The sequence below is a fragment of the Sturnus vulgaris genome, chromosome 17, assembly GCF_052056855.1.
Source record: "Sturnus vulgaris isolate bStuVul1 chromosome 17, bStuVul1.hap1, whole genome shotgun sequence".
Classification (NCBI taxonomy): domain Eukaryota; kingdom Metazoa; phylum Chordata; class Aves; order Passeriformes; family Sturnidae; genus Sturnus; species Sturnus vulgaris.
In genome coordinates, this window is record NC_142259.1 from 11343600 (window position 1) to 11367525 (window position 23926).

General features: G+C 43.3%; 1 protein-coding gene across 13 annotated transcripts in view; it reads right to left on the reverse strand.

The window, feature by feature from the left end:
- Positions 1–23926, reverse strand: part of PTPRT (protein tyrosine phosphatase receptor type T) — a 432144-nt gene that overhangs the window by 46309 nt on the left and 361909 nt on the right. For 3 of the 13 annotated variants that reach the window (XM_088175094.1, XM_088175091.1, XM_088175090.1), the window contains 6 exons: positions 22926–23062; positions 17810–17874; positions 10266–10313; positions 7891–8039; positions 1930–2007; positions 1700–1735 (listed from right to left, as the gene is read on the reverse strand). In XM_088175094.1, coding sequence (XP_088031220.1) covers positions 1700–1735; positions 1930–2007; positions 7891–8039; positions 10266–10313; positions 17810–17874; positions 22926–23062 — 513 coding nt within the window. The remainder of the gene's footprint in view (positions 1–1699; positions 1736–1929; positions 2008–7890; positions 8040–10265; positions 10314–17809; positions 17875–22925; positions 23063–23926) is intronic. The other 10 variants (XM_088175097.1, XM_088175092.1, XM_088175100.1 and 7 more) reach the window with 8 other exon arrangements.

Here is a 23926-nt window from a genome sequence, read left to right on the forward strand (position 1 = left end):
TTTGGGGTTTTAAAAGTTTTGGGGGCTTTTGCCTTGCCAGGAGAAGCACAGAGGGAACCTGATCATTGCTCCTTGAGCTTCAGAGTACCACGAGTGCAGTTCACACCTTAATTCCATCAGGGCAGAGGGGGGAAAACAGCTCCCCCAAAGAATGGCCAGGTTTTCCCAGATGCCAAACACCAGTCTGAGAGTTTGATATCTTCCATCAAACTGCAGGTCAGGGCCTTTTTTCTAAAGCACAGCCAAAAGAGAAACCTGCCTTTAGGCTTTTCTGTTGATGACACTGTGTCTCTGGGAAATGAAACAAACCTTCTGGGAAATGGATTCCTTTCCTTCCCCACCCCATTCAGAGGCCTCATTCCTTTCCATCAGCATTTTGGCAGGCAGCAGGATTGATGTGTGTGTTGTGGCAGCCCCTCCAAGCCTCTGTGCCAGGCTGTCAACCAAGGAACAGCCACTGCTTGTCATTTCTACCTGGTCTAACAGTGGCCCTTCCACATGTTCTGAGTGATGTTTGAAGCAGTCACGGTACATTACTGTGTCTGGAAGGAACATTCATTGTAGATAATCCAAAATGATAAATCCTGGCTAGATTCTGATCAGCCACAGATCACCTTTCTGCTCCATAGCAGAGGAATTCATAAATCAGAGAAGTTTGGGTGAGAAGGGAACTCAAAGCCCACCCAGTGCCACCCCTGCCATGGCAGGGACACCTTCCACTGTCCCAGGCTGCTCCAAGCCCCAATGTCCAACCTGGCCTTGGACACTGCCAGGGATCCAGGGGCAGCCACAGCTGCTCTGGGCACCCTGTGCCAGGGCCTGCCCACCCTCACAGGGAAGAATTTCTTTCTGATATCTTTTACAGCCACAGAACAGCCTCTGCCTCTCAGGACCTGCCTGTTTGTTATCCTCTCAAATCCATACCTGACTGCCTGAAAGATTTAGCATTTAACTCTCAGCATACACAGAATCAGGTGGAGCCACTTCCCAAAACCCAGCCAAGAATTTCTCCAAACAACCTTTATAGATGCACCTTTACCCCAAACTGCAAGCTCCCACCTGCTGCAGACATGCAAATCCTCACTTAAATTTGCAACCCTTGAGGCAGGTACAGCTGAGCCTCACACACAGCACAGGGGGTTGGTTTTAAATGGAAACAGGATAATTCAGCCTAGATACAAAGAAGAAACTTTATATAAAAAGGGTGGTGAGGCACTGGCACAGGTTGTCCAGAGGGGTGGAAGATGCCCCGTGCCTGGAAATGTTCCAGGTGAGGTTGGAGAGGCTCTGAGCAATCTGGTCCATAGGAAAGTGTTCCTGCCCATGGCAGGGGATTGGCTAGAGAGCCTTTAGAGACCCCTTCCAACCCAAACTGTTCTGTGTCAGCTGCACAGAACCACCTGCAGCAGTCAGAACTAAGCCTAAGGCAAGGCAGCCTTAGTGGGCCAATGTACCCCCAATCTCATTGATGAAAAGAAACAACATATACTTGAAAAAAATCACTAAACCTTAATTTCTGAATTTTTCTTTCCTTTGAAAGCAATTAAGAGCAATAACAAAACACGAATGCAACAAAAGTTTTCTACTAACACACAACCACAGGATTAATTCTGATTTTGGAAGGCAAAACACTTGCCAGTGATTATTTTTATGACACAGAGTGTGTTTGCTCTCCAGCACACCATACCTGTCCTCTTACCTAACAGCGTGGTCGATGGGACGGTGTCTGATGAAACTTTGAGATGGAATTCCGTTCACCCACACGAATGGAAATCAACAGAGGATCAACAGGAAAAGAAAAGTTACAGAAAATGAAAACAAGGTTAGCTGTGTCTCACACTCAGAAGCCTCGGTCTATTATAGGTTATATTGGGTAACGTACAAAAGCAAAGAAAATTTAGGAATGAAAGAAAAGTCTGGCACTAGTACCTGAGTAGTAGGAATTCAACATAGATTTGCTCTGAAGGGTTTTGCTTTGGACAGAAAATGAACAAGGAGAGGGTGATGCTAGGTAGGAAAGACATAAGGAAAAGACTTTAGACATATATTAAGAGAGAGAAAGAGAACAGGGAGAATGTTCCTCAAAGAACACAGTAATATGGGATATATAAGGCTTATCAAAATGAATTATATTTTTCATTTCAACATGCATATTACATTTATTACATTGTCATCATGATGGATTTTCTTTAATATAAGCACTCCAGACCCCAAATATAGGATTATAGTTACTGTAAATCAATGTGTTCCTAAACAGGATACACACAGAGATACATTCATAGGTTTATGTTCTAAATGTTCTTTTTTTTTTTAACCAAAGGAGCAAACTTAAGGTTTTGTCTCTAAGAGGAAATTCCTCAAAAATTACCCTCAAAATAGAAACTACAGAGAATCAGTATTGACAGTAAAATAAACCTACTCAAACACAATGTACCACAAAAATACACAGGTGGGGTAGCAATTTTTTGGTTAAAACATTACAAGATTACAAGGGAATTGTTCATCAACCCAGGACTGTTCATAGGAAATCCTATAATCTCTTCCCCTGTGAGCTGAGTTCTTTCAGCAAGACAAGAATCTTTCATCCTTCCCTTCTCCCATTACAGCATTAGCTTTCTCTGGACAAGAATCCACAAATTTCCATTTTAATCAAATCAAATATTTCCATATTAATCAAAAATTTTTTTTTTGAAAGGAGGAAGGGCTCAACATCTTCGTGGTAGATTCTTGTCTTGATAGTAAATTTATGAGGCTGGTGTATACCTACAACAGCAAACATGCACATTCTTATGGTAATCCATCATTTTTGAAGGCATATTCTTTTGTTATCACTCTGCATTCACTCTCAGAGTTACAGGCATTTATTTATCTCCTCCTCAGAATGTTGGGGAAACAAGCTAATACAAATCTCAGTACATCAGAAAGATGACAACAGATAACACAGGAAAAACTATTCCATAGCCCAACAGAAGTAGATAAAACTCAGTGTACATCAAAGTAATTTCAGAAGCAATTTTTTGTATCTATGGAGCAAACACTGCTTAAAAATTTCAAGTTATTCTGTGGGGAAACCCAAAGAAGTCACTGGTCTAGGGAGTTCCATAAAGTCAGAATTATCTCCTGAGCAGTTTATAATCATCTAGTTCAACTTGCTCTCAGTCTGCACTCTCACACTGTATTTTCAGACCTTGGAAACACATTGAATCAAATGGAATCAAATTCCTCATGGTTTGGTGTGCTGGAGCTCTGCCCCAGCTGCCCCAAGCCATGGAGCTCCTCTGCTCTGGGGCCTCTGACATTTCTCTGCTCTTTGTCAGCCTCAACCAGACCCTTCTCCCACCACACTTAGCACGTGGCCATGATCCAGGTAACATTAAATAAAATCTAAACACAGCAATTGGTTTGCCCCGTGTCACAGGGCAAGGCGACTCTCAGGGCTTAGGGACACTCAGGACTGAAGTTTTTCTGGAATTAGGGAGTATAAAAGAAGTCATAGGTCCACGCTGCCTTTCCAGAGCTGCTGAGGATGAATTACCAGATAAACACTTCATGGCAGTGAGTTTGATTAATGATGTTACCAACTAAGGTTTAGGACATGAACTGTGTTTGTGACACAGGGATGTGACTTCCAGATTCAGATTAAAAAGGATGGAAAAAACCCAAACAAACCCAAACAAACACAACCAAAACTGAGAAAAAACCCAACCCAAAACCAAAACAAATGAAAAACCAAACCAAAAAACTAAACCAAAACAAAAATCCCCCAAACCCCACAAACACAAAAGAGAAGTTTCTTAAAACTTTGGATAACTTATTCCCAAAATCAGTCAGGTTGTATAATGAGATGTATACACAGAGCTGCTTTCTAACTAGCATTTCTTACAGACACTTGGGTCTGTAATCAAAGGAAACACGTCCAGAGAGGATTTCACATCAGGGTAGAGATTAAGACTTCATTAAAAATTCTCTTTGTGCTCCCTGGAGTGGCACGTGAGGCCACACAGATCCCTTCAGTCATGCAGAGTGGTGAAGGCTCCTTCCTATTCTGAAAATTATTCTTCAATTTTTAAATATTTCCTAAACTAGCAAGCCCCACAAAAATCCCACGGTACCCAGTAAAAGGGAATTGAGTTTATTTTCCTTTTAGGCCTTTGATAAAATCTGATTTTGTCTTATATTTTTAAATTATTTTAAGAATTTTTTTACTTAAGGAAACACCTCATGTCCATGACCCTACAGGTCCTTAGACTGCATTTAGAAGGTCACCTAATTAAAAGTGAAAACCATCCATGGGGCAGGAGTAAGAACTACATCTTGCTGTGCTTGTCTTTTGTGAAGACCTTTGCATCTCACTGATCACAAAATCCTGGAGGATTGTGGAAAGGTGTGACTTTTGATGTTTCTTGGTACAAATGGATCCTTTAAACCCTGAGTGCCACTTGCCTACACCTCCCTCTCAGCTTCTTGTTCTTGTAAGTGAAATCACAGACGTGGTAACATTTATGGTAGTGGTTCCTACTGCAAAACTCATTCCCCCACTTCCAAAATGTTCTGCCTGAAGCATTAAAGCCACTCCTTGATCTGTGTTAGTGTCCACCCTGAAGGGTGTCTGGAGAGCTGGCTCCCCCCAAATTGAGATGTCACACAGGTAAAGCACACCTTAATCAACCAGTCTCCAGTATAAAAGGCTGCATTTTAATGGGATCAATCCTCAGAATCAAACAGCTCCTGCCAGAACCCCTTCAAGGATGTCAGGATGGCTCTGCTGAGGACAGGGAGTTCTCCTGGACAAGGCTGGTCCATGGCACCTGAGCCCTGCAAAGCCACAAGAGCAGTTCCTTTGTGCAGAGCACATCATCAGTGCATCCCTGGTGAGTCCCATCACTGCCAAACTGCCCAGGACTCCTGGTGACAACCCCCTGCACACCTTTCTGGTCAGTGCAGACACTGGGGGGGAAATTTAGGTCCACTTTGTTTCCCATTTCCCATCTTCTTTCATAACAACCCTGCCCTGAGCCAATGTCCACATGTGACTGTGCTGCTTCTTCCCAACATTCCTGCACTCCAGGGAACTGCTCATCCACTACCAGGGCCATCATCTGCCTTTAATGGAGCTAGAATACATTGTTATCATAAAAATACCCAAGATATCAGAGAAAATGAACAACTGTGATTGTTCATAATCCCCAAGTAAAAGCAGACAAGCTGGAACAGCCACAGACCGATCTGTGTTTCAGCAAACACCTTCTCTGATTCTGTGGAGTGTCAGAGTCCAAAAAAATCTCTTTAATTTCAACACCTGTATGTATCAGTGAGAATCCTGCCAAGATAACAACTAACACTGCAGAATGGAAAGAGGGATGAGGGGCTTTGCTTTGGGCTAGGAAACACAAATGCCCAATTCTCTTCCTCTTTTCAGCAAGACCTGAGGTCTCGATGCCTCAAGAGAAGACAAGGGGCTGGTAAGAAGGAGGGCAGCTGTTCATTTTTTATCTCCCTCACAGTGCAGAGCATCAGGCAGCACCCTTGAAAGTGGGATTTTTAAATCTAACTGATTTTAAAAAGATAGTCCTGTGTGGTGACAGGGCAGGAAGACAGGACTCATCCAGGAGCAGACTAGGTGCCAACTGGAGAGAGCATGGGAAAGAAAAGCTTCTGTAGGCACTCACTGAATTTGTTCTGTCTGAAAAGTTATCAAAATTATTGTGACAGAAAGCAAAAACTGGAGGCAAGGACACAAGCCCTGCAAGGACATTGTATTCTGCAGGTAAAGTTGCCTGCAAGTCATTCAATAACTGAGGGATCCTACAAAGCAAATTGTCTGGTTCTGCTGGATTGCTTTTGTGAGCTGGCAAGGTGATGCTGCCACTGAAAACACTTTGCTTCCCTTGGTGGGCTCTTCTCCCAAAAGGAGAGGGGCATTTTTCCACATCCCTGATACAGCCAGCTCAGGCTGCCACAGCTGAGGGCAGGATGGAGAGGGTGACTGCCATGAGATGCTGTAAATGCTATTTACTGTTGGCAGACAAAAAAAAACAATTTAAGAAGGAATCTTGTCTGTTGTTTAAGACATTTGATTTCAACAGCTCTGGTGGATAAACCCTGTAAAATTCTATTAGTTAGCAGGAAGGTTAAGAAATAATCCTATTATGTTATTCCAAAGTAGGCCTGTATAGAACCCTCAAGTATTAAACTATTAAGGCAATTTATTTTATTTTTCTTTTCAAGGAATTATTTACCCATAAAATTCCTGTATCAGCATGTGCACACTACTGCACAAAACTTACCTCCAACACCTCAGCATCCTGGACTTGGCAGTAAAAAATTTGGAGAAATCATGAAGGTTTATTGGTAATTCTTTCTCATAGATATAAAGAGAGAAAAAAGAGAAGAATCTGCCCATGACCGACTCAGGGTTAGGGGGAAGGCAGTGATATAAAATCTGAAGAGATGTCAGACAAATACAGGTCTAACTGACTTAAAAAATTGAAAACCTGGAGTGATGTTTCTTTACAAAATTTGATGCATCATATTCTCTATATTTGCCATTTCAAGCAAATGACTCAACTGTTTTAATTAGACTGTCAAAATAACAAGGAGGGGGGGATATGAGGTCACATTTCAAGCTTGTCTCTTTTCTAATTTTCTGGTTGGAAAAAGAATCCCCAAACTTTCAGAAACCCAGATTCTGAGGGAAGTGTTAAACACTCGATTTCCCCCACATACTCCAGCCAAGCTGCCTTTGCTGTTTTGGGGATGGCTGATACAACACTGCCTGCTGCTCTCCTGGCTTTCAAAGAGATGAACCCCACAGAACTCTTGCTGCCACCTTAGGAAAGAGCTACTCAGCACCTGAGAAAATTAGATCTTGACTGAAGTCAATTTAATATCAGAGAAAACCGTTCCCTGCCAGCCTTGGCTGTCCCAAACACCTATTTATCCATCTCACAGGTGTGCTACACAAAGTGGCAGTAGCAGCACATGCAGATGGAATTTGACATGACCTGCAGAGAGAGGGAAAGGAAGAATTCACTCAACCTGTCCCACTCAATTTCAGATTACAAGGGGAGGTTTCAATGATAAACCACATTTTGTATCATGAGCACTTCCATTTTAGTGATCAGGGGAAAAAACCCTTCACTAAAGATGCTTAATAAAGACAAGAGTTTTAGTACACACTTGAGTTTCAGAGCTGTGCCTTGTCCAAACTAACAGGCTGAGTGTCAAAAGAAGGAGTGACATGCCCATAGTGTCTAAGTTTAAATTTATTTAATACAAAAAAAGTTTACAAATCCACCATGCAATCCACCATGCACTCAACCTGGATCTAGTGAGGCTAAAGTAGGACGTGGTGCTGCTTTACCCACAAAATTCTTTTAGCTACAGAGGTCTGAGTGGTTTACAAATGTTAACTAAGATCAGTTTTACTGAACCCGTGTGAAGAATAAACCAAGGACACAGACAAAGGAAGAAATGCTGTCTTTCCATTCCAGTTCTCTAGCCAGGAGACCAGGCCTTCTTTCATAACAATTTCATACAGAAAATGTTATTTCATCCTACAAGTCAGCTTTGAGTGATTTGACTCTTCTACTCACAAAGGAAAGGTATTTCTAAACAACAAATAAACCAGTGCCTCTTACTCTGATGCAGTTATTAGAACATACTTTATAAATTCTTCTCAGTAGATTTGGACCCAAAGGAATTCTCTCCCCATCTGACAGTTAAACCAGGGGCAGTATCAGGGACATTCCAGATTTCTATGGAGCTTTTGCAATGATCTCTACCACTGCCATTCCTAACTCCTCAGCACTGTGCCCAAAGGAATAGGTCCTTTTAAGAACCTAGAGCTCTCCAAGGGGGTCATATCCATTGCAAGCAAGTTAAACTTACTGAATCCATTAACATCTTGGCAGCTGGAAGAAAAAGCTTCTTCATTGTGAACAGCACTGAGTTTGGTGGAGGTCTTGTCAGAAGTAGCCACAGGACCCATCTCCCTCTGCGTGCTGGTCTGAGTCTCCTTCTGCTTCTTGGCTAGCTTCCTTTGGGGTGGTTTGGAGAGGGGAGAAAGCAAGGTCAGTTTGCCCTCGTTAAAAGCAAAGCAATGGCAAAATATGTTGATAAAATTACCCCACTTGGTCAGACATGCAAGGAATGTGACAAAACTGCACGCCAGGAAACCCCACAGATTTTTAACGTAACTCGTGGAGCGTGATAAATATCGTGATACCAGCCTGGAGCTCTCCCTCCCAGTCACTCATCTGGCACAAACCTGCATCACCCCAGCAGTGGGAGTGCTACCTCAGCCTTGGAGAAGGTGCAACAGGCACAGCCCCTGGAGCTGGTGCCTTGGAGAGGGTGCAACAGGCACAGCCCCAGAGCGCTCCAGGAGGAGCAGAGGGCTCGGGATGGGAGCACGGCTCACTCCAGTGGACCAGGACATCTGCATCCATCCCATGGGATGCTCTCTGAGGGAGAGTGAGACCTGGCTCTGTGCCACCTGAGAGCTGGAGCAGAGCTCTGTCCTGTCCCAAGCAGAGCAGTGAGGGCAGCAGCCTCCTGAATGCTGATACACGCCCAAAGTGCTCTGGGATCCCCAGCCAGGGAAGGCTGGGGCACCTTGAAGGTTGAAGTTGTTTTAGCAATATCCAAATATGACCCTGTTCTGGGAAAAAGGGTCTTTTCTTGTTTTGAGGAGACAGCAAAAACTTTGTCAAAAGCAGCAAGGCTGCCTGCTCTGAAAACACTAACACAGCTGAGAACATAAGAGGCTCCTCTTTTGCAAACACAGAGAATAATAAAATGGGGAGAAGCAGGAAAAGTGAGCTGCTAAGCTTCCACTGACATTTGACTGCCCTGTGCTTCATTTGTATCAGAGAGCAAAACCCTTTAAAAATGAATGTGTGACATTCTACAATCCACACCTCGAAAAAATATCACACAAATCCCTAGCACCAGCGAAGAACTTTGCTTACATGACTTCCCGAGATAAGAAAATAAAACAAAATAAAAGGGAGAAAAACAGATTACTGTAAGAAGGAGCTTTCATTTTCTTTCTTTTCTCCAACTCAAAGAAGAGAAAAAATCCTAACAACTGAATCATTTTGCAAAGAGGTTTTTCTTCTCTAAAACAACACGCTTATGGTAAGTACTACCCATCTTTTAAACTTAATTAGATTCCAAAAAAAACCAAACCTGGTACTCCTTCCAACATAATCTAACAGGCTCTATTTATGCACAGAACATGTCAGAGTGGCATTTACAGGCAAGTTCAAGCACACAGCTGAGCCCCAGCCTTCAGGAGATGGGCAGCTTGGCCACTTCTACTTGTTTGCAAAGAAGGGTCAAAGAGAGCTAAATCCTTTGCCTATGTCTGTAGGAAAAGCCTGTTTTAAAGAAAGATAATCCAGATCAGGAGAGCACAGATTTATGGAGAAAACTCAGATGTTTGCTGCAAACTTTTGAACAAACACATCTGTCTCATCTGCTCAGCCAGTTGGGGTTCAGCCATTTTCAATTAGTGGTTCCAATCCAAGCCCAGAGCTGTTAAAATTGGGTCCAACATCCCAGAGGGCTTACTCAGATCTCCCAAAACTCCCATGGTGTATCCACTTGTGCAGATGAAGATGCAAAGAGGGGAGCAGTCCTTAAGTGATGAAGCAAAAAGCTGGTGTTTAATGATGTTAAAAGCTTTGCTTCCAGTGTTCAGCAGCGTTGGCACAGCCAAGATTTAGGAGCTGTGAGCTGCACACATGGGAGCCCCTATTTTTCTGTGCTGTGGTACCTGAGGTAACTACAATAGTCTTGAAGTGTGTTAACCCTGCCCTGTGGTTCTTTTAATCCTGATGGTTTGCTAATCATACATGCCTGTGTGAATTCTTTGGCAACAGGAATTAAAAGCACTCAGTGGGAAACACTAATCCAAAATGCAGAAGTCCTTAATAACAAGCACTCTGGACTGCTGGGGTGAGCCCCTACAGACGACCACTCCTGAGGGTTGAAAATGGTGAGTCAAAAGGGGCGACTTCCTCATTCAATGAAAAGTCAGATTATTTGTGGAAATAATTATCTCAACGTCCCCATTGTCTGGTATCTTTTCAGAAATGCCAACAGGCTACAAAGAGCTGGAATTGGCAAACTTGTTTTGTCTTTGTGTGAATGAGCACCGACATTTCTGCATATCCTAGGCAGGAAAAAAATAACCCCAAACCCAAGCCCCTTAGTCCCCAAAGGCCTGCTTACAAAAGCCCTATGCAAAGGAGTTCTACCTGGTCCTGTAGAAGACAGAGAGGCCCCTAAAACATTGGCTTGAATGCCTAAAAAGAAAAGGTGACATGAGTTTAAAGTTCTCAATCTACCTCGCACACACAACCCGGGTCTGCATCTGAAAACGCTACAATTTTATTCAACAGTGTCTTATCAGTTTCCACCTTTCTCCCTCTCTGTTCCAAGAATGTAAAAATTCTTCATCTAAATTTAGAGGGAAAAGGAAGACAGATCTCTTTTGAGGATTTCAGAGCTAAGCTTGCCAGACACATCAAGGGGCTCTTGGTTTCTAAACGTGCCTTTTCTGCTGCCGTTCCGTGTCTGGAGAGAGTGGCAGCACAGGACTAAGCCTATTTGGTCCTTACCATCATTATAATTCATAGAAAAGATTATAAAATCAAATGACTAGCACTTTCCAGAATGTTAGGGATGTGACTTAAAACCCACAGCTAGGTAGAGGTTTATTCCCCAGCACGTCAAAAACGCCTTTTGGAATCGGAAAAGCATTTATCTAGAAATGCCGTTCCCAAAAATAGGGGGTTCCAAGAGATCTCTGTGAATCACTGACAAGCCATGCTGGTGACACAGCTCCCACTGTCCCCAGTGCCCTGCACAGAGCCACTGCAACACCCCAGCAAAGCTGCTCTGGGAGCAGCAGTGTCAGTCACGGGCTGGCTGTGGCCAGCGTGTCCCAGCACAGCTGACACCCCGCACGGAGCAGACACTTCCCCACTCATGCAGAATGCAGCTGGAAAGGGGAGGAAATAAAGGACCAGGCAGATATTGGGAAGAAGAGTCTGAGACAATGGACACGGGATGCCAGGATGTGAATAAAATGATCTTAATGCTGGTTTGCATTCAAGGGTGAGGGAAATGTGGCGAGAAGAAAGCAGGAGTCCACGGATGGAGTTGCTCTTGTCACTTTGAGAGGGTTTGGAAATGAAGAGATGATGTTTGCAAGCACCACACACACAGAGGAGGGATGAGACAGAAAGATGCTCAAAGTTGAATGAGAAAACGAAAGCAGCTGTATAATCAGGCAGTTGACCCCTCTAAAGCAAGGAGAAAAGCCAAGCCATTGGCAGTGAACACAACTAAGTGTGAATTTGGGGGGAAAAATTGATGGAGATTTGATTCAGTTATTTTCTGAAACTTCTACTCGTATCAGAGACTAGACATAAAATCTGAAGCACTATATTAAAATTGTGGGAGTTCCACTTAAACAGTCAAGGAATGCAAACTTGGTAGCAAGCACAAACCATTTACTGCCACGGGCATTAATCAGGAAGCTCCAGCAATATTTTCTGTTAGAAGTACCTGCAGAATCAGATTCCTGTTTTGTGGAGGGTTGGATGACTGTTAGGGATTATTTTTTAACAACAGCTTCAAACTCTTCTCTAACTTTTTCTATCAATTCTACATGCATGAACATTAAATCTGTAACTGCCACTCCTGGAGAACTCTCATGCATGTATGTTGACAGATTTAATTTTAGATGTTTCGCCAGGATGGATTATGTACACTGTGGTGTAGATTTGCATGCACAGGTAATTTAGACATTAGGTATAGATCATGTAAGTTAAACGTGACATTTTCTCCTACAGACACAAATTGCATATTTCCCTCATTTTCAATAAGCAGTTTAAGAAAGCCAAAAAAAAATTAAATTCTTTTTAGAGAATTGTGCATAGCAAATGCCTAGAAGTACACATGTAATTTGTGATGGAAAGTGCTCCAATTTAAGGCAGGCTGTGATGAGCCATGCCAATACCAGGGAGCACTGATCAAACAGCAGATCTATTGGAAAGGATCTCCACGCCCTAAACCTTTAGTAGATGACAAATCCATTTGGCAAGAATGGTTTCATGCTGGTTTAAAACTAAGGGCATGGCACCACGATCTGGGTGATGCTGTTGCTCTGACTGAGGATTGGAGAGGGCTCTGCTGCAGCACTGCTCTTCAAACCACACCTGTGCTACAGGGGCACACACAGAGGAGCACACGAAGGGTAAAGCTGGAAAACATGATCTACAAGCAAAGGCCAAAGGAAATGTGAACCTTTGATCTAGAGAAAAGGAAATCAAACAGGGCTGATAGATCTTCAAACATGAAAAGACACCAGAGGGGAGCTGTTCTCGCTGCCTGCAGGGGCTGGGGAAGGGGAAGCTCTGGGGAAGGCTGTTCACTGTAAACTGGGGGAGAGCTCTGTGCAGGAGGAGCTGCCCATCTCTCAAGCCAGTGGGGCAGGCAGGAGCTGACAAAGCTGCCAAGGGGTCAGGGTTCCAACAGGCAGCCTGGGAAATCCTGCTCACTAGAGGGGTGTGAACAGAGCCAGGGGAATGGGAGCTCAGAGCAGGGCAGCCTTCTGTCACACACTGGGGGGACCTGCTCCATGGTTCAGGTGAAATGTGTGCTCCTCACCTGCCCTCCTGAACGGCCAGCAGGACTGGGGAGCAATTCTGGCCTAAGCACCCGGGCAGCTTTCTCAGAGCCACTGCAAGGGCAAATCCCCACCACAGCACGGGCTCTGACAGCTTTAGCTGAGCTTTAACACCTGCTCTGATATAGCCAGGCTGTGGCAGGAGCACAGGGAGGTGCTGCAGGAAAGGTGCAGTGAAGAGCAAAGGCCAATGTCACAGAGCAAACTTCACAGGACAGCAGAAAGTGAATTAAAGTAGAGATTAGTCAAAAGATGCCCTGAGTGTTTTGCACTGTGTGAATTCAAGCACAGGCTCTTGAGAGTATGAACTAAGCTTCACTTGATCAAATTAATTACTGCTTGTGAAGGATTTATTTATATTTATTTTTTAGTTTTACTTACAAGTAGGGAAAGTTTAGACAAGGCAGGTGCACACAGGAGCCATCCAGTAAAAGTCTCTGCTGGTACAGACAGCCACAAACTCTGCTCTCTGCAAGGTTTAGGCTTGCAATCACCGTATAGACACATTCTGAGTAACATCTCATCTACTTTCTGTACTTTTATAGATTTGGTTTAAATTTTGCTTTCATTTGACAGGCATAGCCACTGATTAATGATCTTGTTTTTCCATCATCTGACGAGAAAAGCACCTAATGAGAATGTTTCTTCTTAAAATCCTGATTTAGCAAGCTGACCTGTGCAGGCAGATCCCACCATCCACGGAAATACATGGAGATATTTATGTGTGAATGTGGTTATACAGAGGTATGCTTAGAAATAAAATAAAGGGATGTTTTTCTTTTCAAATGTCCCACAGATGGTGGCAATAAATTCAGCATAAACTCTGTTATTTCAAAAAATCTAAGTATACATTTAGTTTAATAACCTTTGTAATATCTCCCATGAAAAGAAACTCCCAGCTGAAACCACCCAACAATTAAAATTGGTGTGAAATTCCAGTGAGAGTTGAAGGGGCTTCCTACACTGCAATCATGTCCCTGGAGCTCTGGCCAGTTCAAGGGAAAACATCTTGGCCATTGAGTGCTCTTTTCTTATAAATAACATTAATCTGAGTGCTTGTAACACATACATGAATCTCTGTATTTCCAGAAATTCTTCCCTGGTCTCATATTGCTCTTGATTAAATTTCATTCTGCAGCCATTACCCAGCCCCCAGGAGAAAGAAACAAACCAAAACAAACAACCCACACACAGAAAACATTTCCATTTATTTTCCTGGTGAGCAAATAATAAAATCATGATATAGATTGCTGCAGTTGAAAATACTGTTGCAAAAGAGGTGTCTGTCACTAAATGCAAACCCTTCTGTAAACTGGATGAATGGCTGGCTGTGTTTTACAGCTTCAGCTGGGAGTAAAACCAACAACTTCCAGACCTGGCTGGGTTGATATCTCACTCTGCCCATTAAAGTGAAGTGCAGAGAGACAGCAGCAATTCTGCCCCAACCTTAGACACCATTTGTGTTGGTGTAAATACAGAGTAACTCCTCTGAAAAGGTTCAGGCATCACCCTGGGCACAGGGATGCAAGGAGGACGCACCAGGACAAGAATTCCTAATTCCATCTCTTTCTCCTCACAGGATCACAAGCCATAAGCAATAAACCTTTTCTGATGGGTAAACTGAAGGACACAACGTGATGTTGACCCTGCACAATGAGTTACAAGTTAGGAATCGAGGCCTCCTGGGTTGTATTTTCACTAAGAGCATGTTAAAGATCCCTGTGGCTTCTCTTTCATCCTTTCCTATATGTGGTAGGAAGTTTTCAATCAAGTGTTGCTATACAAGAATCCCATAACTATTTACCTATAACTGTGCATGCCCAAAATAGCTGCTCCTGTAAGTGAATATTTGGGATTGGTTTCACCAGTCAGAGCTGCAGGTACTCGACCATCTCTCAGAATCAGATTTTCCTGAATTGCAGCAGAACACCAGACTGGCTGAGGGCAGAACTCCAATCTAGAGATTACCAAAATGTTGTGGCCTGTCTCTGTAAAGACCAGGTGCTCCTGAAAAAAATCTCTGTGACCTTAATAGAACTAGCATTCAGAACTGTCTAGAAGAGTTAGGATAGGAGATTTTGGTCTCTAACAATAAGAAATGTCTGTATAGAATTGGGAGGAATTATCTGAAAGCAGACAAGAATTGCTCTAAGAAACACAGCTTTGAAGTCCAGAAACTAAAACCAAACATGAAGAGATACAATCCATATGGTTACATTTAAAGATCTGCCAACAGATCTATTTGGGAACCTGCTTTTCAATACTGGTAACTCATTCAACTGAATTTTACTTCAGGACTAAATAATTCATGCAAGGTCATAGCACAGAAACCAATTCTATTAAAAAAAAAAAATCTGTATATAACCATACTGCTGCTGTTATTTCCACAACATTTCAAATAAACTTAAATCCCACCTCTCTACTCATGAGAGTCCAGAGCAATCTGAATCAAGTTTGGCTAAGAATTGCACAGTCCTTAGGAATTTCAGATCTTCATCTGCAATTCTAATGAAACACCCTATTTCATGTGAAACTTGAAACATGAAACTCAGTAGAACTGCCCTGGGTGCTCCTTCATGGGCTCTCCTGCTTTCTCCCCTCACTGCTGGAACACCCCTTCTACCTTGACTATTGTTCAGGGGGAAAAAAGCCCAAAGCAGAGCTTGGTTTTCCCAGCACATGGAACAGACCAAATGTCCATGTGAACCCAAGAGCTGGCACGCAGAGCCTGCTGCTGGGAATGTCCATGCTGAGGTGGTTGTTGATGTCCTGCCTTCACTACCAGGATGCTCCAGCTTGCAGAGCTGTCCCTGGGACACCACCAGCACTGAGCTGAGAATGAGCTCTTTGCAGAAAATTTTGGGTGTGCTAGTGGAGTGGAAAAGCTCCATGGTTTCTGCAAGCTGAGCTCCAGTCTGCACTGGCTCCTATGAACACCCAGCTTGCCTGATGGCACCTCTGGCTTCTCCCTGGTGTGATGTGCTGCATGGTGGACATCTGCCTCATTAAACTGTATTAAAGCCCTTCCTTCTGCCTCTGCTGAAGCTCGTTGCAACCTCAGGCTTGGGTGACCCTCCAGAGGGTTTTCTCTTCACTTTTCCTGAGTCACTGCACTGCTCCCTGAGGAAAAAGGGTCTAGCAAATTGACCCACAGCAAACAGACCCCTTAAGGACCCTGTGCTTGCTCTGGCAGAGCAATCCTCAGCTGACTGCTTAAAGCAATGCTGTGCTGCTGCAAAATGGGTCACAGAGGACTCAGAAGTTGATTCATCTCTTTAACACACAGATCTCAAAATAAAATGAAGCAGGGAACATGCTGACCACATACTGCCTGCTGGAAAAAGACAGAATTGTAATGGGAAACCTGGCACTGAATTTCTCAGGCAGTGGTGCTACTGGTTGTAAGGAAACCAAACAGTAAAACACGAGAAATGTGCAGAAGAGGAAAGGTTCTATCAATAAATTCAACTAGCTCATAGCACCTTTGGGTTAGAACTATCCCCTAGTTTACACTTAGTTAACCTCCTCTTTAATCTGACTGCTTGAGGTCAAATTTCATTCTTGGTGAACCAGTGTGAGGTCTAGAGGAAGTGGAGTTACTCTGCATTTACAATTACATCACTGGGCAAAGTCATGACTCGTGATGGTGTCCCAAGATTCCTCACGTGCTTGGAAAGTGGGAAAGGTTCCTCTTTCAATAGCTCCTGTGGGGCCATGGAGAAACAAAATCCCTCCAAGCACAGTGGTGCAGAGGGATCCTCCTTTGCCCTGTTCTTTGGACGTCAAGCAACTCATATGGAAACGAAATCAGCTCCCCTGAAAATGGCAGCACATTAACCCTCTCATTCTGCTGACCTGCTGAACACCTTCCAGAAAAAAGTGCCAAGATGAGACAAAGAGGAACTACAGGAAGGGGCAGAGCTCCTGGAGCAGCAGACCAGGAGGGGCTGTCAGGGCTGATGTGGCCCTTTGGACAACCCGGTGGGTTTCAGAGCCCTGACAAGTGATGATGATGATGATGACAGGGCTCCTGCTGCTTCTGAGAGCTGGAGAGGGCAGAGCTGCTCCTGTCTGCAGCAACAGCTGCCTTCTCCATCCCTCCCATTCCTCTGATGGCAGCAGAGGCATTCAACTCACTTCTCCAGGACTTTTTCCTCACATCATTGATCCAGCCCTCTCCTCCCCCGGATCCTCAGACAACCATTATCCTGGCAGAAACAGCTTGGCCCTGATTGCTTCCCAGCCCCTCAGTCTTTAGGCAACAGATGGCTCTGGAAGTACCGATGTGTGAAACATTTTCATGTGCCTTAACAACTGCCTTAATTATGCAGCATTGTCATTAGGACTGGACAGGTGATTTAGATCTGAATATCTGAACCACTTCATCATCCAATGATCTAAACCAACACTCAGAACCTGGCAGCTCCAGGAACAGGGATGTTTGCTGGGATAATGTCAACTCCCAGTTGTCAGAAACCTTAAGGTTTTTAAAAACCTTACATCCATGGCTGAGAAATTCCCAACAATAACTTTCAGGTGTGAATTCCTCTGAAGTCTGGCTACGAGCAGTGGACAATTTGAAAAGTGCACTTGGCACACTCTGTCCATTAGCATTTACAGAATCACAGAATCATTTATGTTGGAAAAGATTTCCAAGATCATCAACTCCAACTGTTCCTCCAGCACTGCCATGTCCATCCCTGAAACCTGTCCCCAAGTGCCACATCCACACAACTTTTAAATGTCTTAGTGGTGACTCACTCCATCCCTTCCCTGGGCCACGTGTTCTAGTGCTGGACAGCCCTTTTGGTGAAGAAATTTTTCCTGATATCCAATCTAAAGATGAATATCCAGTTTGAAGAGCTATAAACAGTAACTGACATATCTGTGGACATTCATATGGCTGCAGGTACAGGTACAGGTACAGGGGGAAAATGAGGAAAACATAACAGCATGCAACTGGGAAAATAAAACACAAGCTGCTGGAAAGACAAGGATAAATGGAGTGGTAAAAAGGAAAAAAAAAAAAAAAAGAATACAACAAAGCACAAAATTACCACAGGATGGACATGCTCAAAAAAATCTCATCCCCAGTCAAGTACTTACAAGTAGTAGGAGTAGGAATAGGCATTTCTTCTAAATATTGATGGCCAGTCAGATGAACAAAATATCCAAAATGAGAAAAAGAGAAAAGCACATAATTAGATTTAGATGAACTCCGGGCTTCTTTTTAAATATACAAAGTATTTGTGCTGTTTTCTGTACTGAAATCCTATTTGCCTACACTTGTTTCAGGAGCTGTGTGTTGGTGAGGAATAAACAGATACTGAACTGGAGACAGGTTGTGTTTCCACTTCTGCCATCATAAATAAATCCCCTCACCTTTAATTCCCTCACTTTATCATGTCAGTAACATGGGCAATGAGATTTAATTTTGCCTCTCAAGTGCTTTGGTATTTCTGAAATGGAAAGAAAGATGTCACAGCTATTAATACAAATAACAATAAATAGGGAAGTGACAATGTAAGAAGGCCACAATTTTGGAATATTTAGACAATGAGCAAATAGTCTAATGATAAATCAAGCTTCATCAAACTCTAAGATGCAAATAGTTCATTAACAATTCAAGCATCACTCCATATTTATAGCTGAGCACTGGGGGCATGCATTAGCTTTCTGCATCACTGTGATTAAGCATTTTCTAGCACAGTTTCTCAACAATTCATTTCACAACATTTTGAGCAGCACCACAAACTGAGCCTTGGCAATCAGTTGTAGCTTAAGAGGTGATATTTTCCCTTTTATAGCTGGAAAGTCTTTTTTTTTCTCTGAAAAGACTGGTTCACAAGAGACCTAGCCCAGAGTATTAGAGATTGACCACCAGCCACAAGAAGCCACAGAAGCAGCAGCAGTGATCAAGACAGGGAAAAACAGGGAAACACAAACTTCAACCTATTGCACACAGCTTTAAAATCCCATCCTTGAAGATACCAGGGTGACTAGGAATCGCTTAGAAATGCAAATGCAGCTTTCAAGGGTTCACTGTTATGGTTGCTCTGAACACAACTTCCACAAGCACATGTGGAAACCAGGTTCAGCTCAGTCACTCTGTGCACAACCACCCTCTGTGGAAAAGAGCAGCTCATGAGGATTAAACTCAAGTGGCATGGTTTTCCTGATGGCCTTTGCTATAAACCTGCTATTTTGGCCAGATTCCTGATGGATGCCAAGTTATTAGAATGGCACTGGTTCCAAGATACATCTGGATGTGTTTTAACTAAATGCTGTTATCTCCTGAAAGCAGCAATTCTACAGAGCAATGCACCAGTGAAGGTGCAGTGATTGCCACTGAGCTTCCCTGTGAAAATCTGAGCTCCACTGAGCCTCTAAACTAAGGAAAGCATGACCAAGATGTAGAAAATGAGAGCACACACAGCTGAACCCCTGAAATCCCCAAAATGATTCAACTGAACCAAGCCCTGTGAGAGGCCAGGAGCAGGGCTCACACAGCTCTATGGACTGGAACTGCTCCCTTGAACATCTTGCTGTTCTTTCTGCTGCTCTCCTGTCTGGGCCACAGACTCTGGGATCCCACCAGACTCCCAGCCCTCATTAAAAAGCTGCACATCCCTCCAGGCTGCAGAGGAAAAGCTCAGAAAGGTTTGCTCCACAAGGATAGAAAATAAAGGAAGACAAACAAAGGGAGGATTACGTTTTGGAATTGGGCATTTTGGCTCACATTCTTCCAAAATATGCAGCCTGAAGTAAGGACTTATTAAAGAATATTTCAAAGCTTAACTGTGAGAACTGGTCAGAGTTATGGTTCAATAAAAACATGACCTGGTTCTAGAATGTACAGCACAACCCAAAGCCCTGCCTGCCTCCCACCTGGAGCAGGGACACAGGGGGGACACTGGTCACTGAATGTGCAAATGTCTCTTTTCCTAATTCTACAGCTTGGGGATGTTCTGCCCTGGTGGCTTTGGGGCTTTATTTAATGAGTTTAAGGTAACAACCTAAATCCTAATCCAGAATAAGGAGCTGAATTTTTATAGGAGAAAATAATCCTAGACCCTACATAGCCCCAAATCTCATTTTTTGCTACCGACAGCAGTTTAAAGAACTTATTTACAGTGCATCCATGACAGGCTGTCTGATCCTATTTATTCAGTCTTATATTTAAAGGGGTCAGTGGAGGCTTTGTCTGCTCAAACACACCAGCCTGAGAGGTGTCACATTCTTCACTCCAGGGAAATACAAGTCACAATTACATCAGAATTAAAACTGGCCAGATGAAATCAGAACTGACCAAAATCAAATCCTTTGGGGAGGGGCAAAGTCAAAGGGTATTTTCTCCTGAAAATCTATCTTGTTTTTCTTGTTTCGCTTTGTTTTTACAAAATGATTCTGTATTCTCTGTTACACAAATGTATTTAAATAATATTATGGAAAAAACAAGCTCCTTAGAGAATTAGAAACACTTTCATACAATAAAAATGAGGTATTTCAGGATATCTGTTAATGAAAGAATGTGGTTCTGCCTTTTGCAGGCACATACAGTCATGTGGGCACTGATAACCACTACTAAATTAACAGGCTAAATTATCACAGAATCACAGAGTGGTTTGGGATGGAATTCAAGTTTATTCCAACCCCCCTGCCATGGGCAGGGACAGCTTCCACTGTCCCAGGCTGCTCCAAGCCCTGTCCAACCTGGCCTTGGGCACTGCCAGGGATCCAGGGGCAGCCACAGCTGCTCTGGGCACCCTGTGCCAGGGCCTTATCACATTCAGAGTGAAGAACTTCTTCCTGATATCCAATCTAAATTTAATCCCTTTCAGTTTGAAGCCCCCCCCCCCCTTGTCCTGTCACTTCATGTCCTTGTATAAAGTTTCTCTCCATTACGTGGCAGCAATTTTTATGTCATATGCTTGTAATGATGATATGATGACTTAACTTCTGGTGTTAGTGGGTTCCCAAAACCAAGAAAACAAACTGTTAATGGTTTTGATTTTAAATACTGTAAGACAGTCATGTTTAAAACAGAAATTTATATGTACACACCATTTTGACATAGATATACAGATATGGAAACTTCAGCAGACTTTAGACAGCCCCAAGTTTCAACTAAAACTTTCAGACAACAAACATAAAGTCAAACCCAATTTTTCCACTGCATAAATACACTGGTTGGCTTAATTTAGCTTCACATATCTGACTAAACCCTCTAAAACTTTACCAGCCCCCAGAAATTTTTGAGTTGCTGGAGTTCTTGCAACTTGTTCTGCTGAAACTGTGAGCAACTGAGTGCTGCTTGCTCATGCTCTGTGGCTGAAAGGTTCCAAGCAGCGTGCTGCCAATCTGGTGAGTCTCACAGCAATAAAAAGAGGCTCCTGATGATACCAAAGCTTATCTCAAACCAATGTCTTCCTTCTCTTCTAATCCCTCTCCCTCCTCTGCTCTCTGCACTGGTTAACAAAATGCTTCATCCAGGAAATCCTGTGCCTGTTCCCACTGAGCTGTGATGCCCTGGACAATGGACAGATTTCACTGGGATGTTTTCCAGCTTCATTTGAAGACAACATCTCAAGTTCAGCTTATTAAATTATTTTTCTGAATTGTTGCCTTGCAAGGCTACACTATTTGTACACTGAGGCCTTGGTGCATTGGGAACTGGTTTTAAACTGAGGCTAATGCAAACATGGAATGCAAGGGCTTAAGCTCCAAATGCTTCTGTTTGCAAAATAAAAAGAGAACTCTGTTGTTAAACTGTTCTCTCAGAAGAGCTCAAACTTTCAGCTCTGTTCCTCCAGAAGTTCCAATCAATTTGTGGCCCAAATCAGCTTCTCCTTTTATAAAGGCCCCAACCCACACTAGTTTACAAATGAAATGAGCCTGACAGGCTGAAGTTCATCTTCAGGGAACACTTGTCCATATGCAGCTCTGAGCCCCAGCTGGACGGGGCTGGTGGTGCCCATCCAAGGGAGCCCAGAATGGATGTGATCAGCACCTCTGGTGCTGGAGGTGTGCTACAGCCTCCCAAACCTCCTCCTGTACTCAGAGCTTCTAAATGGGAAAAGATTTTGAAGCCAATGAGCCAGTTCATTCCTTATTTCAGTGTGTCTTCCAGTGGGTATCCCAGCAAATTGCAGCAAACAGAGATGCAGACTGCAGGGATTCTGCTTGTCTGCCCTGGGAGGGGCTGCTGTGGGAAGAGCACAGGGGAAACTGTAATTTTCCAGCTCTAGGGGAAAAAAGGGAGAATTTAGATTTCTAATACTCCCACTCATCTCCTTTCTAATGTTAACTTTGAAGAAAATTGCCCAGGTTTAGAGACCCTATGGCAAAACCAGAGAGCAAAGTTCTGTGCATGGGACATCACTCCCAAATTCACCCAACACTGCTCCTCCAGGGACCAGGCAAGCTCAGCTGAAGGTCCTGTGCACTCTCAGGGGTCAGCTGAGCTCAGCAGGAGCTTGGGAATGTTCATATGGAGCAAATGGATCCTCAGGGTCCAGCTTATTCTGCATTGTGAGTGATTTTGCTTGGGGGTTTGCCTGTGTTGTCTGTGAGGCAATAACTTCTGTTGTAGCAGTTGTGACAGCCAAAGCATCAGAAGAACCAAGTGTTGGGAGAATGGTTGGGATGAAGCAGCCACAGCTTCTCTGGGCAACCTGTGTGAGGGCCTCAGCTCTCTCACAGGGAAGCATTTCTTGCTAATGTCTGATATAACCCTGCTCTCTGTCAGCTTGAAGCCTCTCCTTGTCCCTGTCCTGTCACTCCAGAGCCTTGTGAGCTGTCTCTCTCCATCCTTCTTGTAGGCTCCCTTCAAGTACTGGAAGGCTCCAAACCTTCTCTTCCCCAGACTGAACAATCCCGAGTCTCTCAGCCCTTCCTGTTAGGAGAGGTTCTCCTTTCATCCCCTTGTACTTCTCCATGCTACTTCGTGACTTGTCCCTTGACATTAATTATCATTAATATAATATCGTTATATTAGAGCTAATTATCATTATCTCTTTGCAGTAACAACCATTCTTTCGTTGCTGGATCTCCCAGAACTGGCATTTCTTCTGGGCTGCAACCCTTAGTGTCAGTGGTGTGTACACAGGCATTAACTGCTGCTCTGTCACACATAAAGAATCTTTGATCTCTATTTATTCTTCCTTTGGAAACTACAACAACGTAGCCCAGAGGTCCAAGATGGAAGCAAAGCAGAAACTTACCTTCTTTTGATGGTAAGCATTGCTCCCAAGAGGATAATAACAAACATCAGGAGACCAGCTATAACTCCAGCCATTTTCACCGTGCTGTCAACTTGTTTTTCGGGTTCCACTGCATTGGAATTCTGGGTGGAAGCTCCTTAAAAGATGGAGGGAGAGGAAGGACAAGATAAAAAAAAAAAAAAAAGAATATGTAGGCAAACTGTGCAATGATCCACTTTAAATATTCATTTGAAAGCCTAACAACATATTTGCAACCAAATTGCAATAGACAATTGTCCATCTAACCAAATCTGCCTTTAATGAGGGCTAATGACAGATAATTCAGAGCAGTAATAGGGTGTAAAATCCCAGTGTAGTGCAAATGACTCTAATATTTTACTAAGTTATACTGTAATGGGGCATTTAGTCTTGCAAAGCACTCAGCATGCACCCAGAAACAGGAGAGCAACAGTTCTAATTTTTATCTCAAATAGTTTAAATGGACTTGCAATTCTTACTCATCGAAATAGTGAGCACAGTAACGTGTAATAATAATAATACTTCTGGCAGAAACTTTTTTCCCTCTAAGATCAGCTCACATTTGTGTTTCTCAGTGTATTGGAGGCCTGGCTTTTTTAGACATCTCATTAGAGATATACATGTAACAAGCATTAATCCATCATACAGAGCACCCTCCACACAGAATCATGGAATGATTTGAGGTAGAAGGGACCTTAAAGCCCATCTCATTCCAACCCCCAACTATGGGCAAGGACACCTTTTACAAGACCAGGCTGAACCTTGGAGCTCCATCCAGCCTGGCCTTGGACACTTCCAGGGATCCAGGGGCAGCCACAGCTGCTCTGGGCAATTCCAGCTCCTCAGCACCCTTTAACATCACACACCAGGCATCACTTCTTCAGTCCAAAAAACAGAGCATAATTTATATTTGAAACTTTCTGGGGTTTTGTTTGTTTTTTTTAACAAGTGAAATCTACACACCCGAAAATAAAACATATTT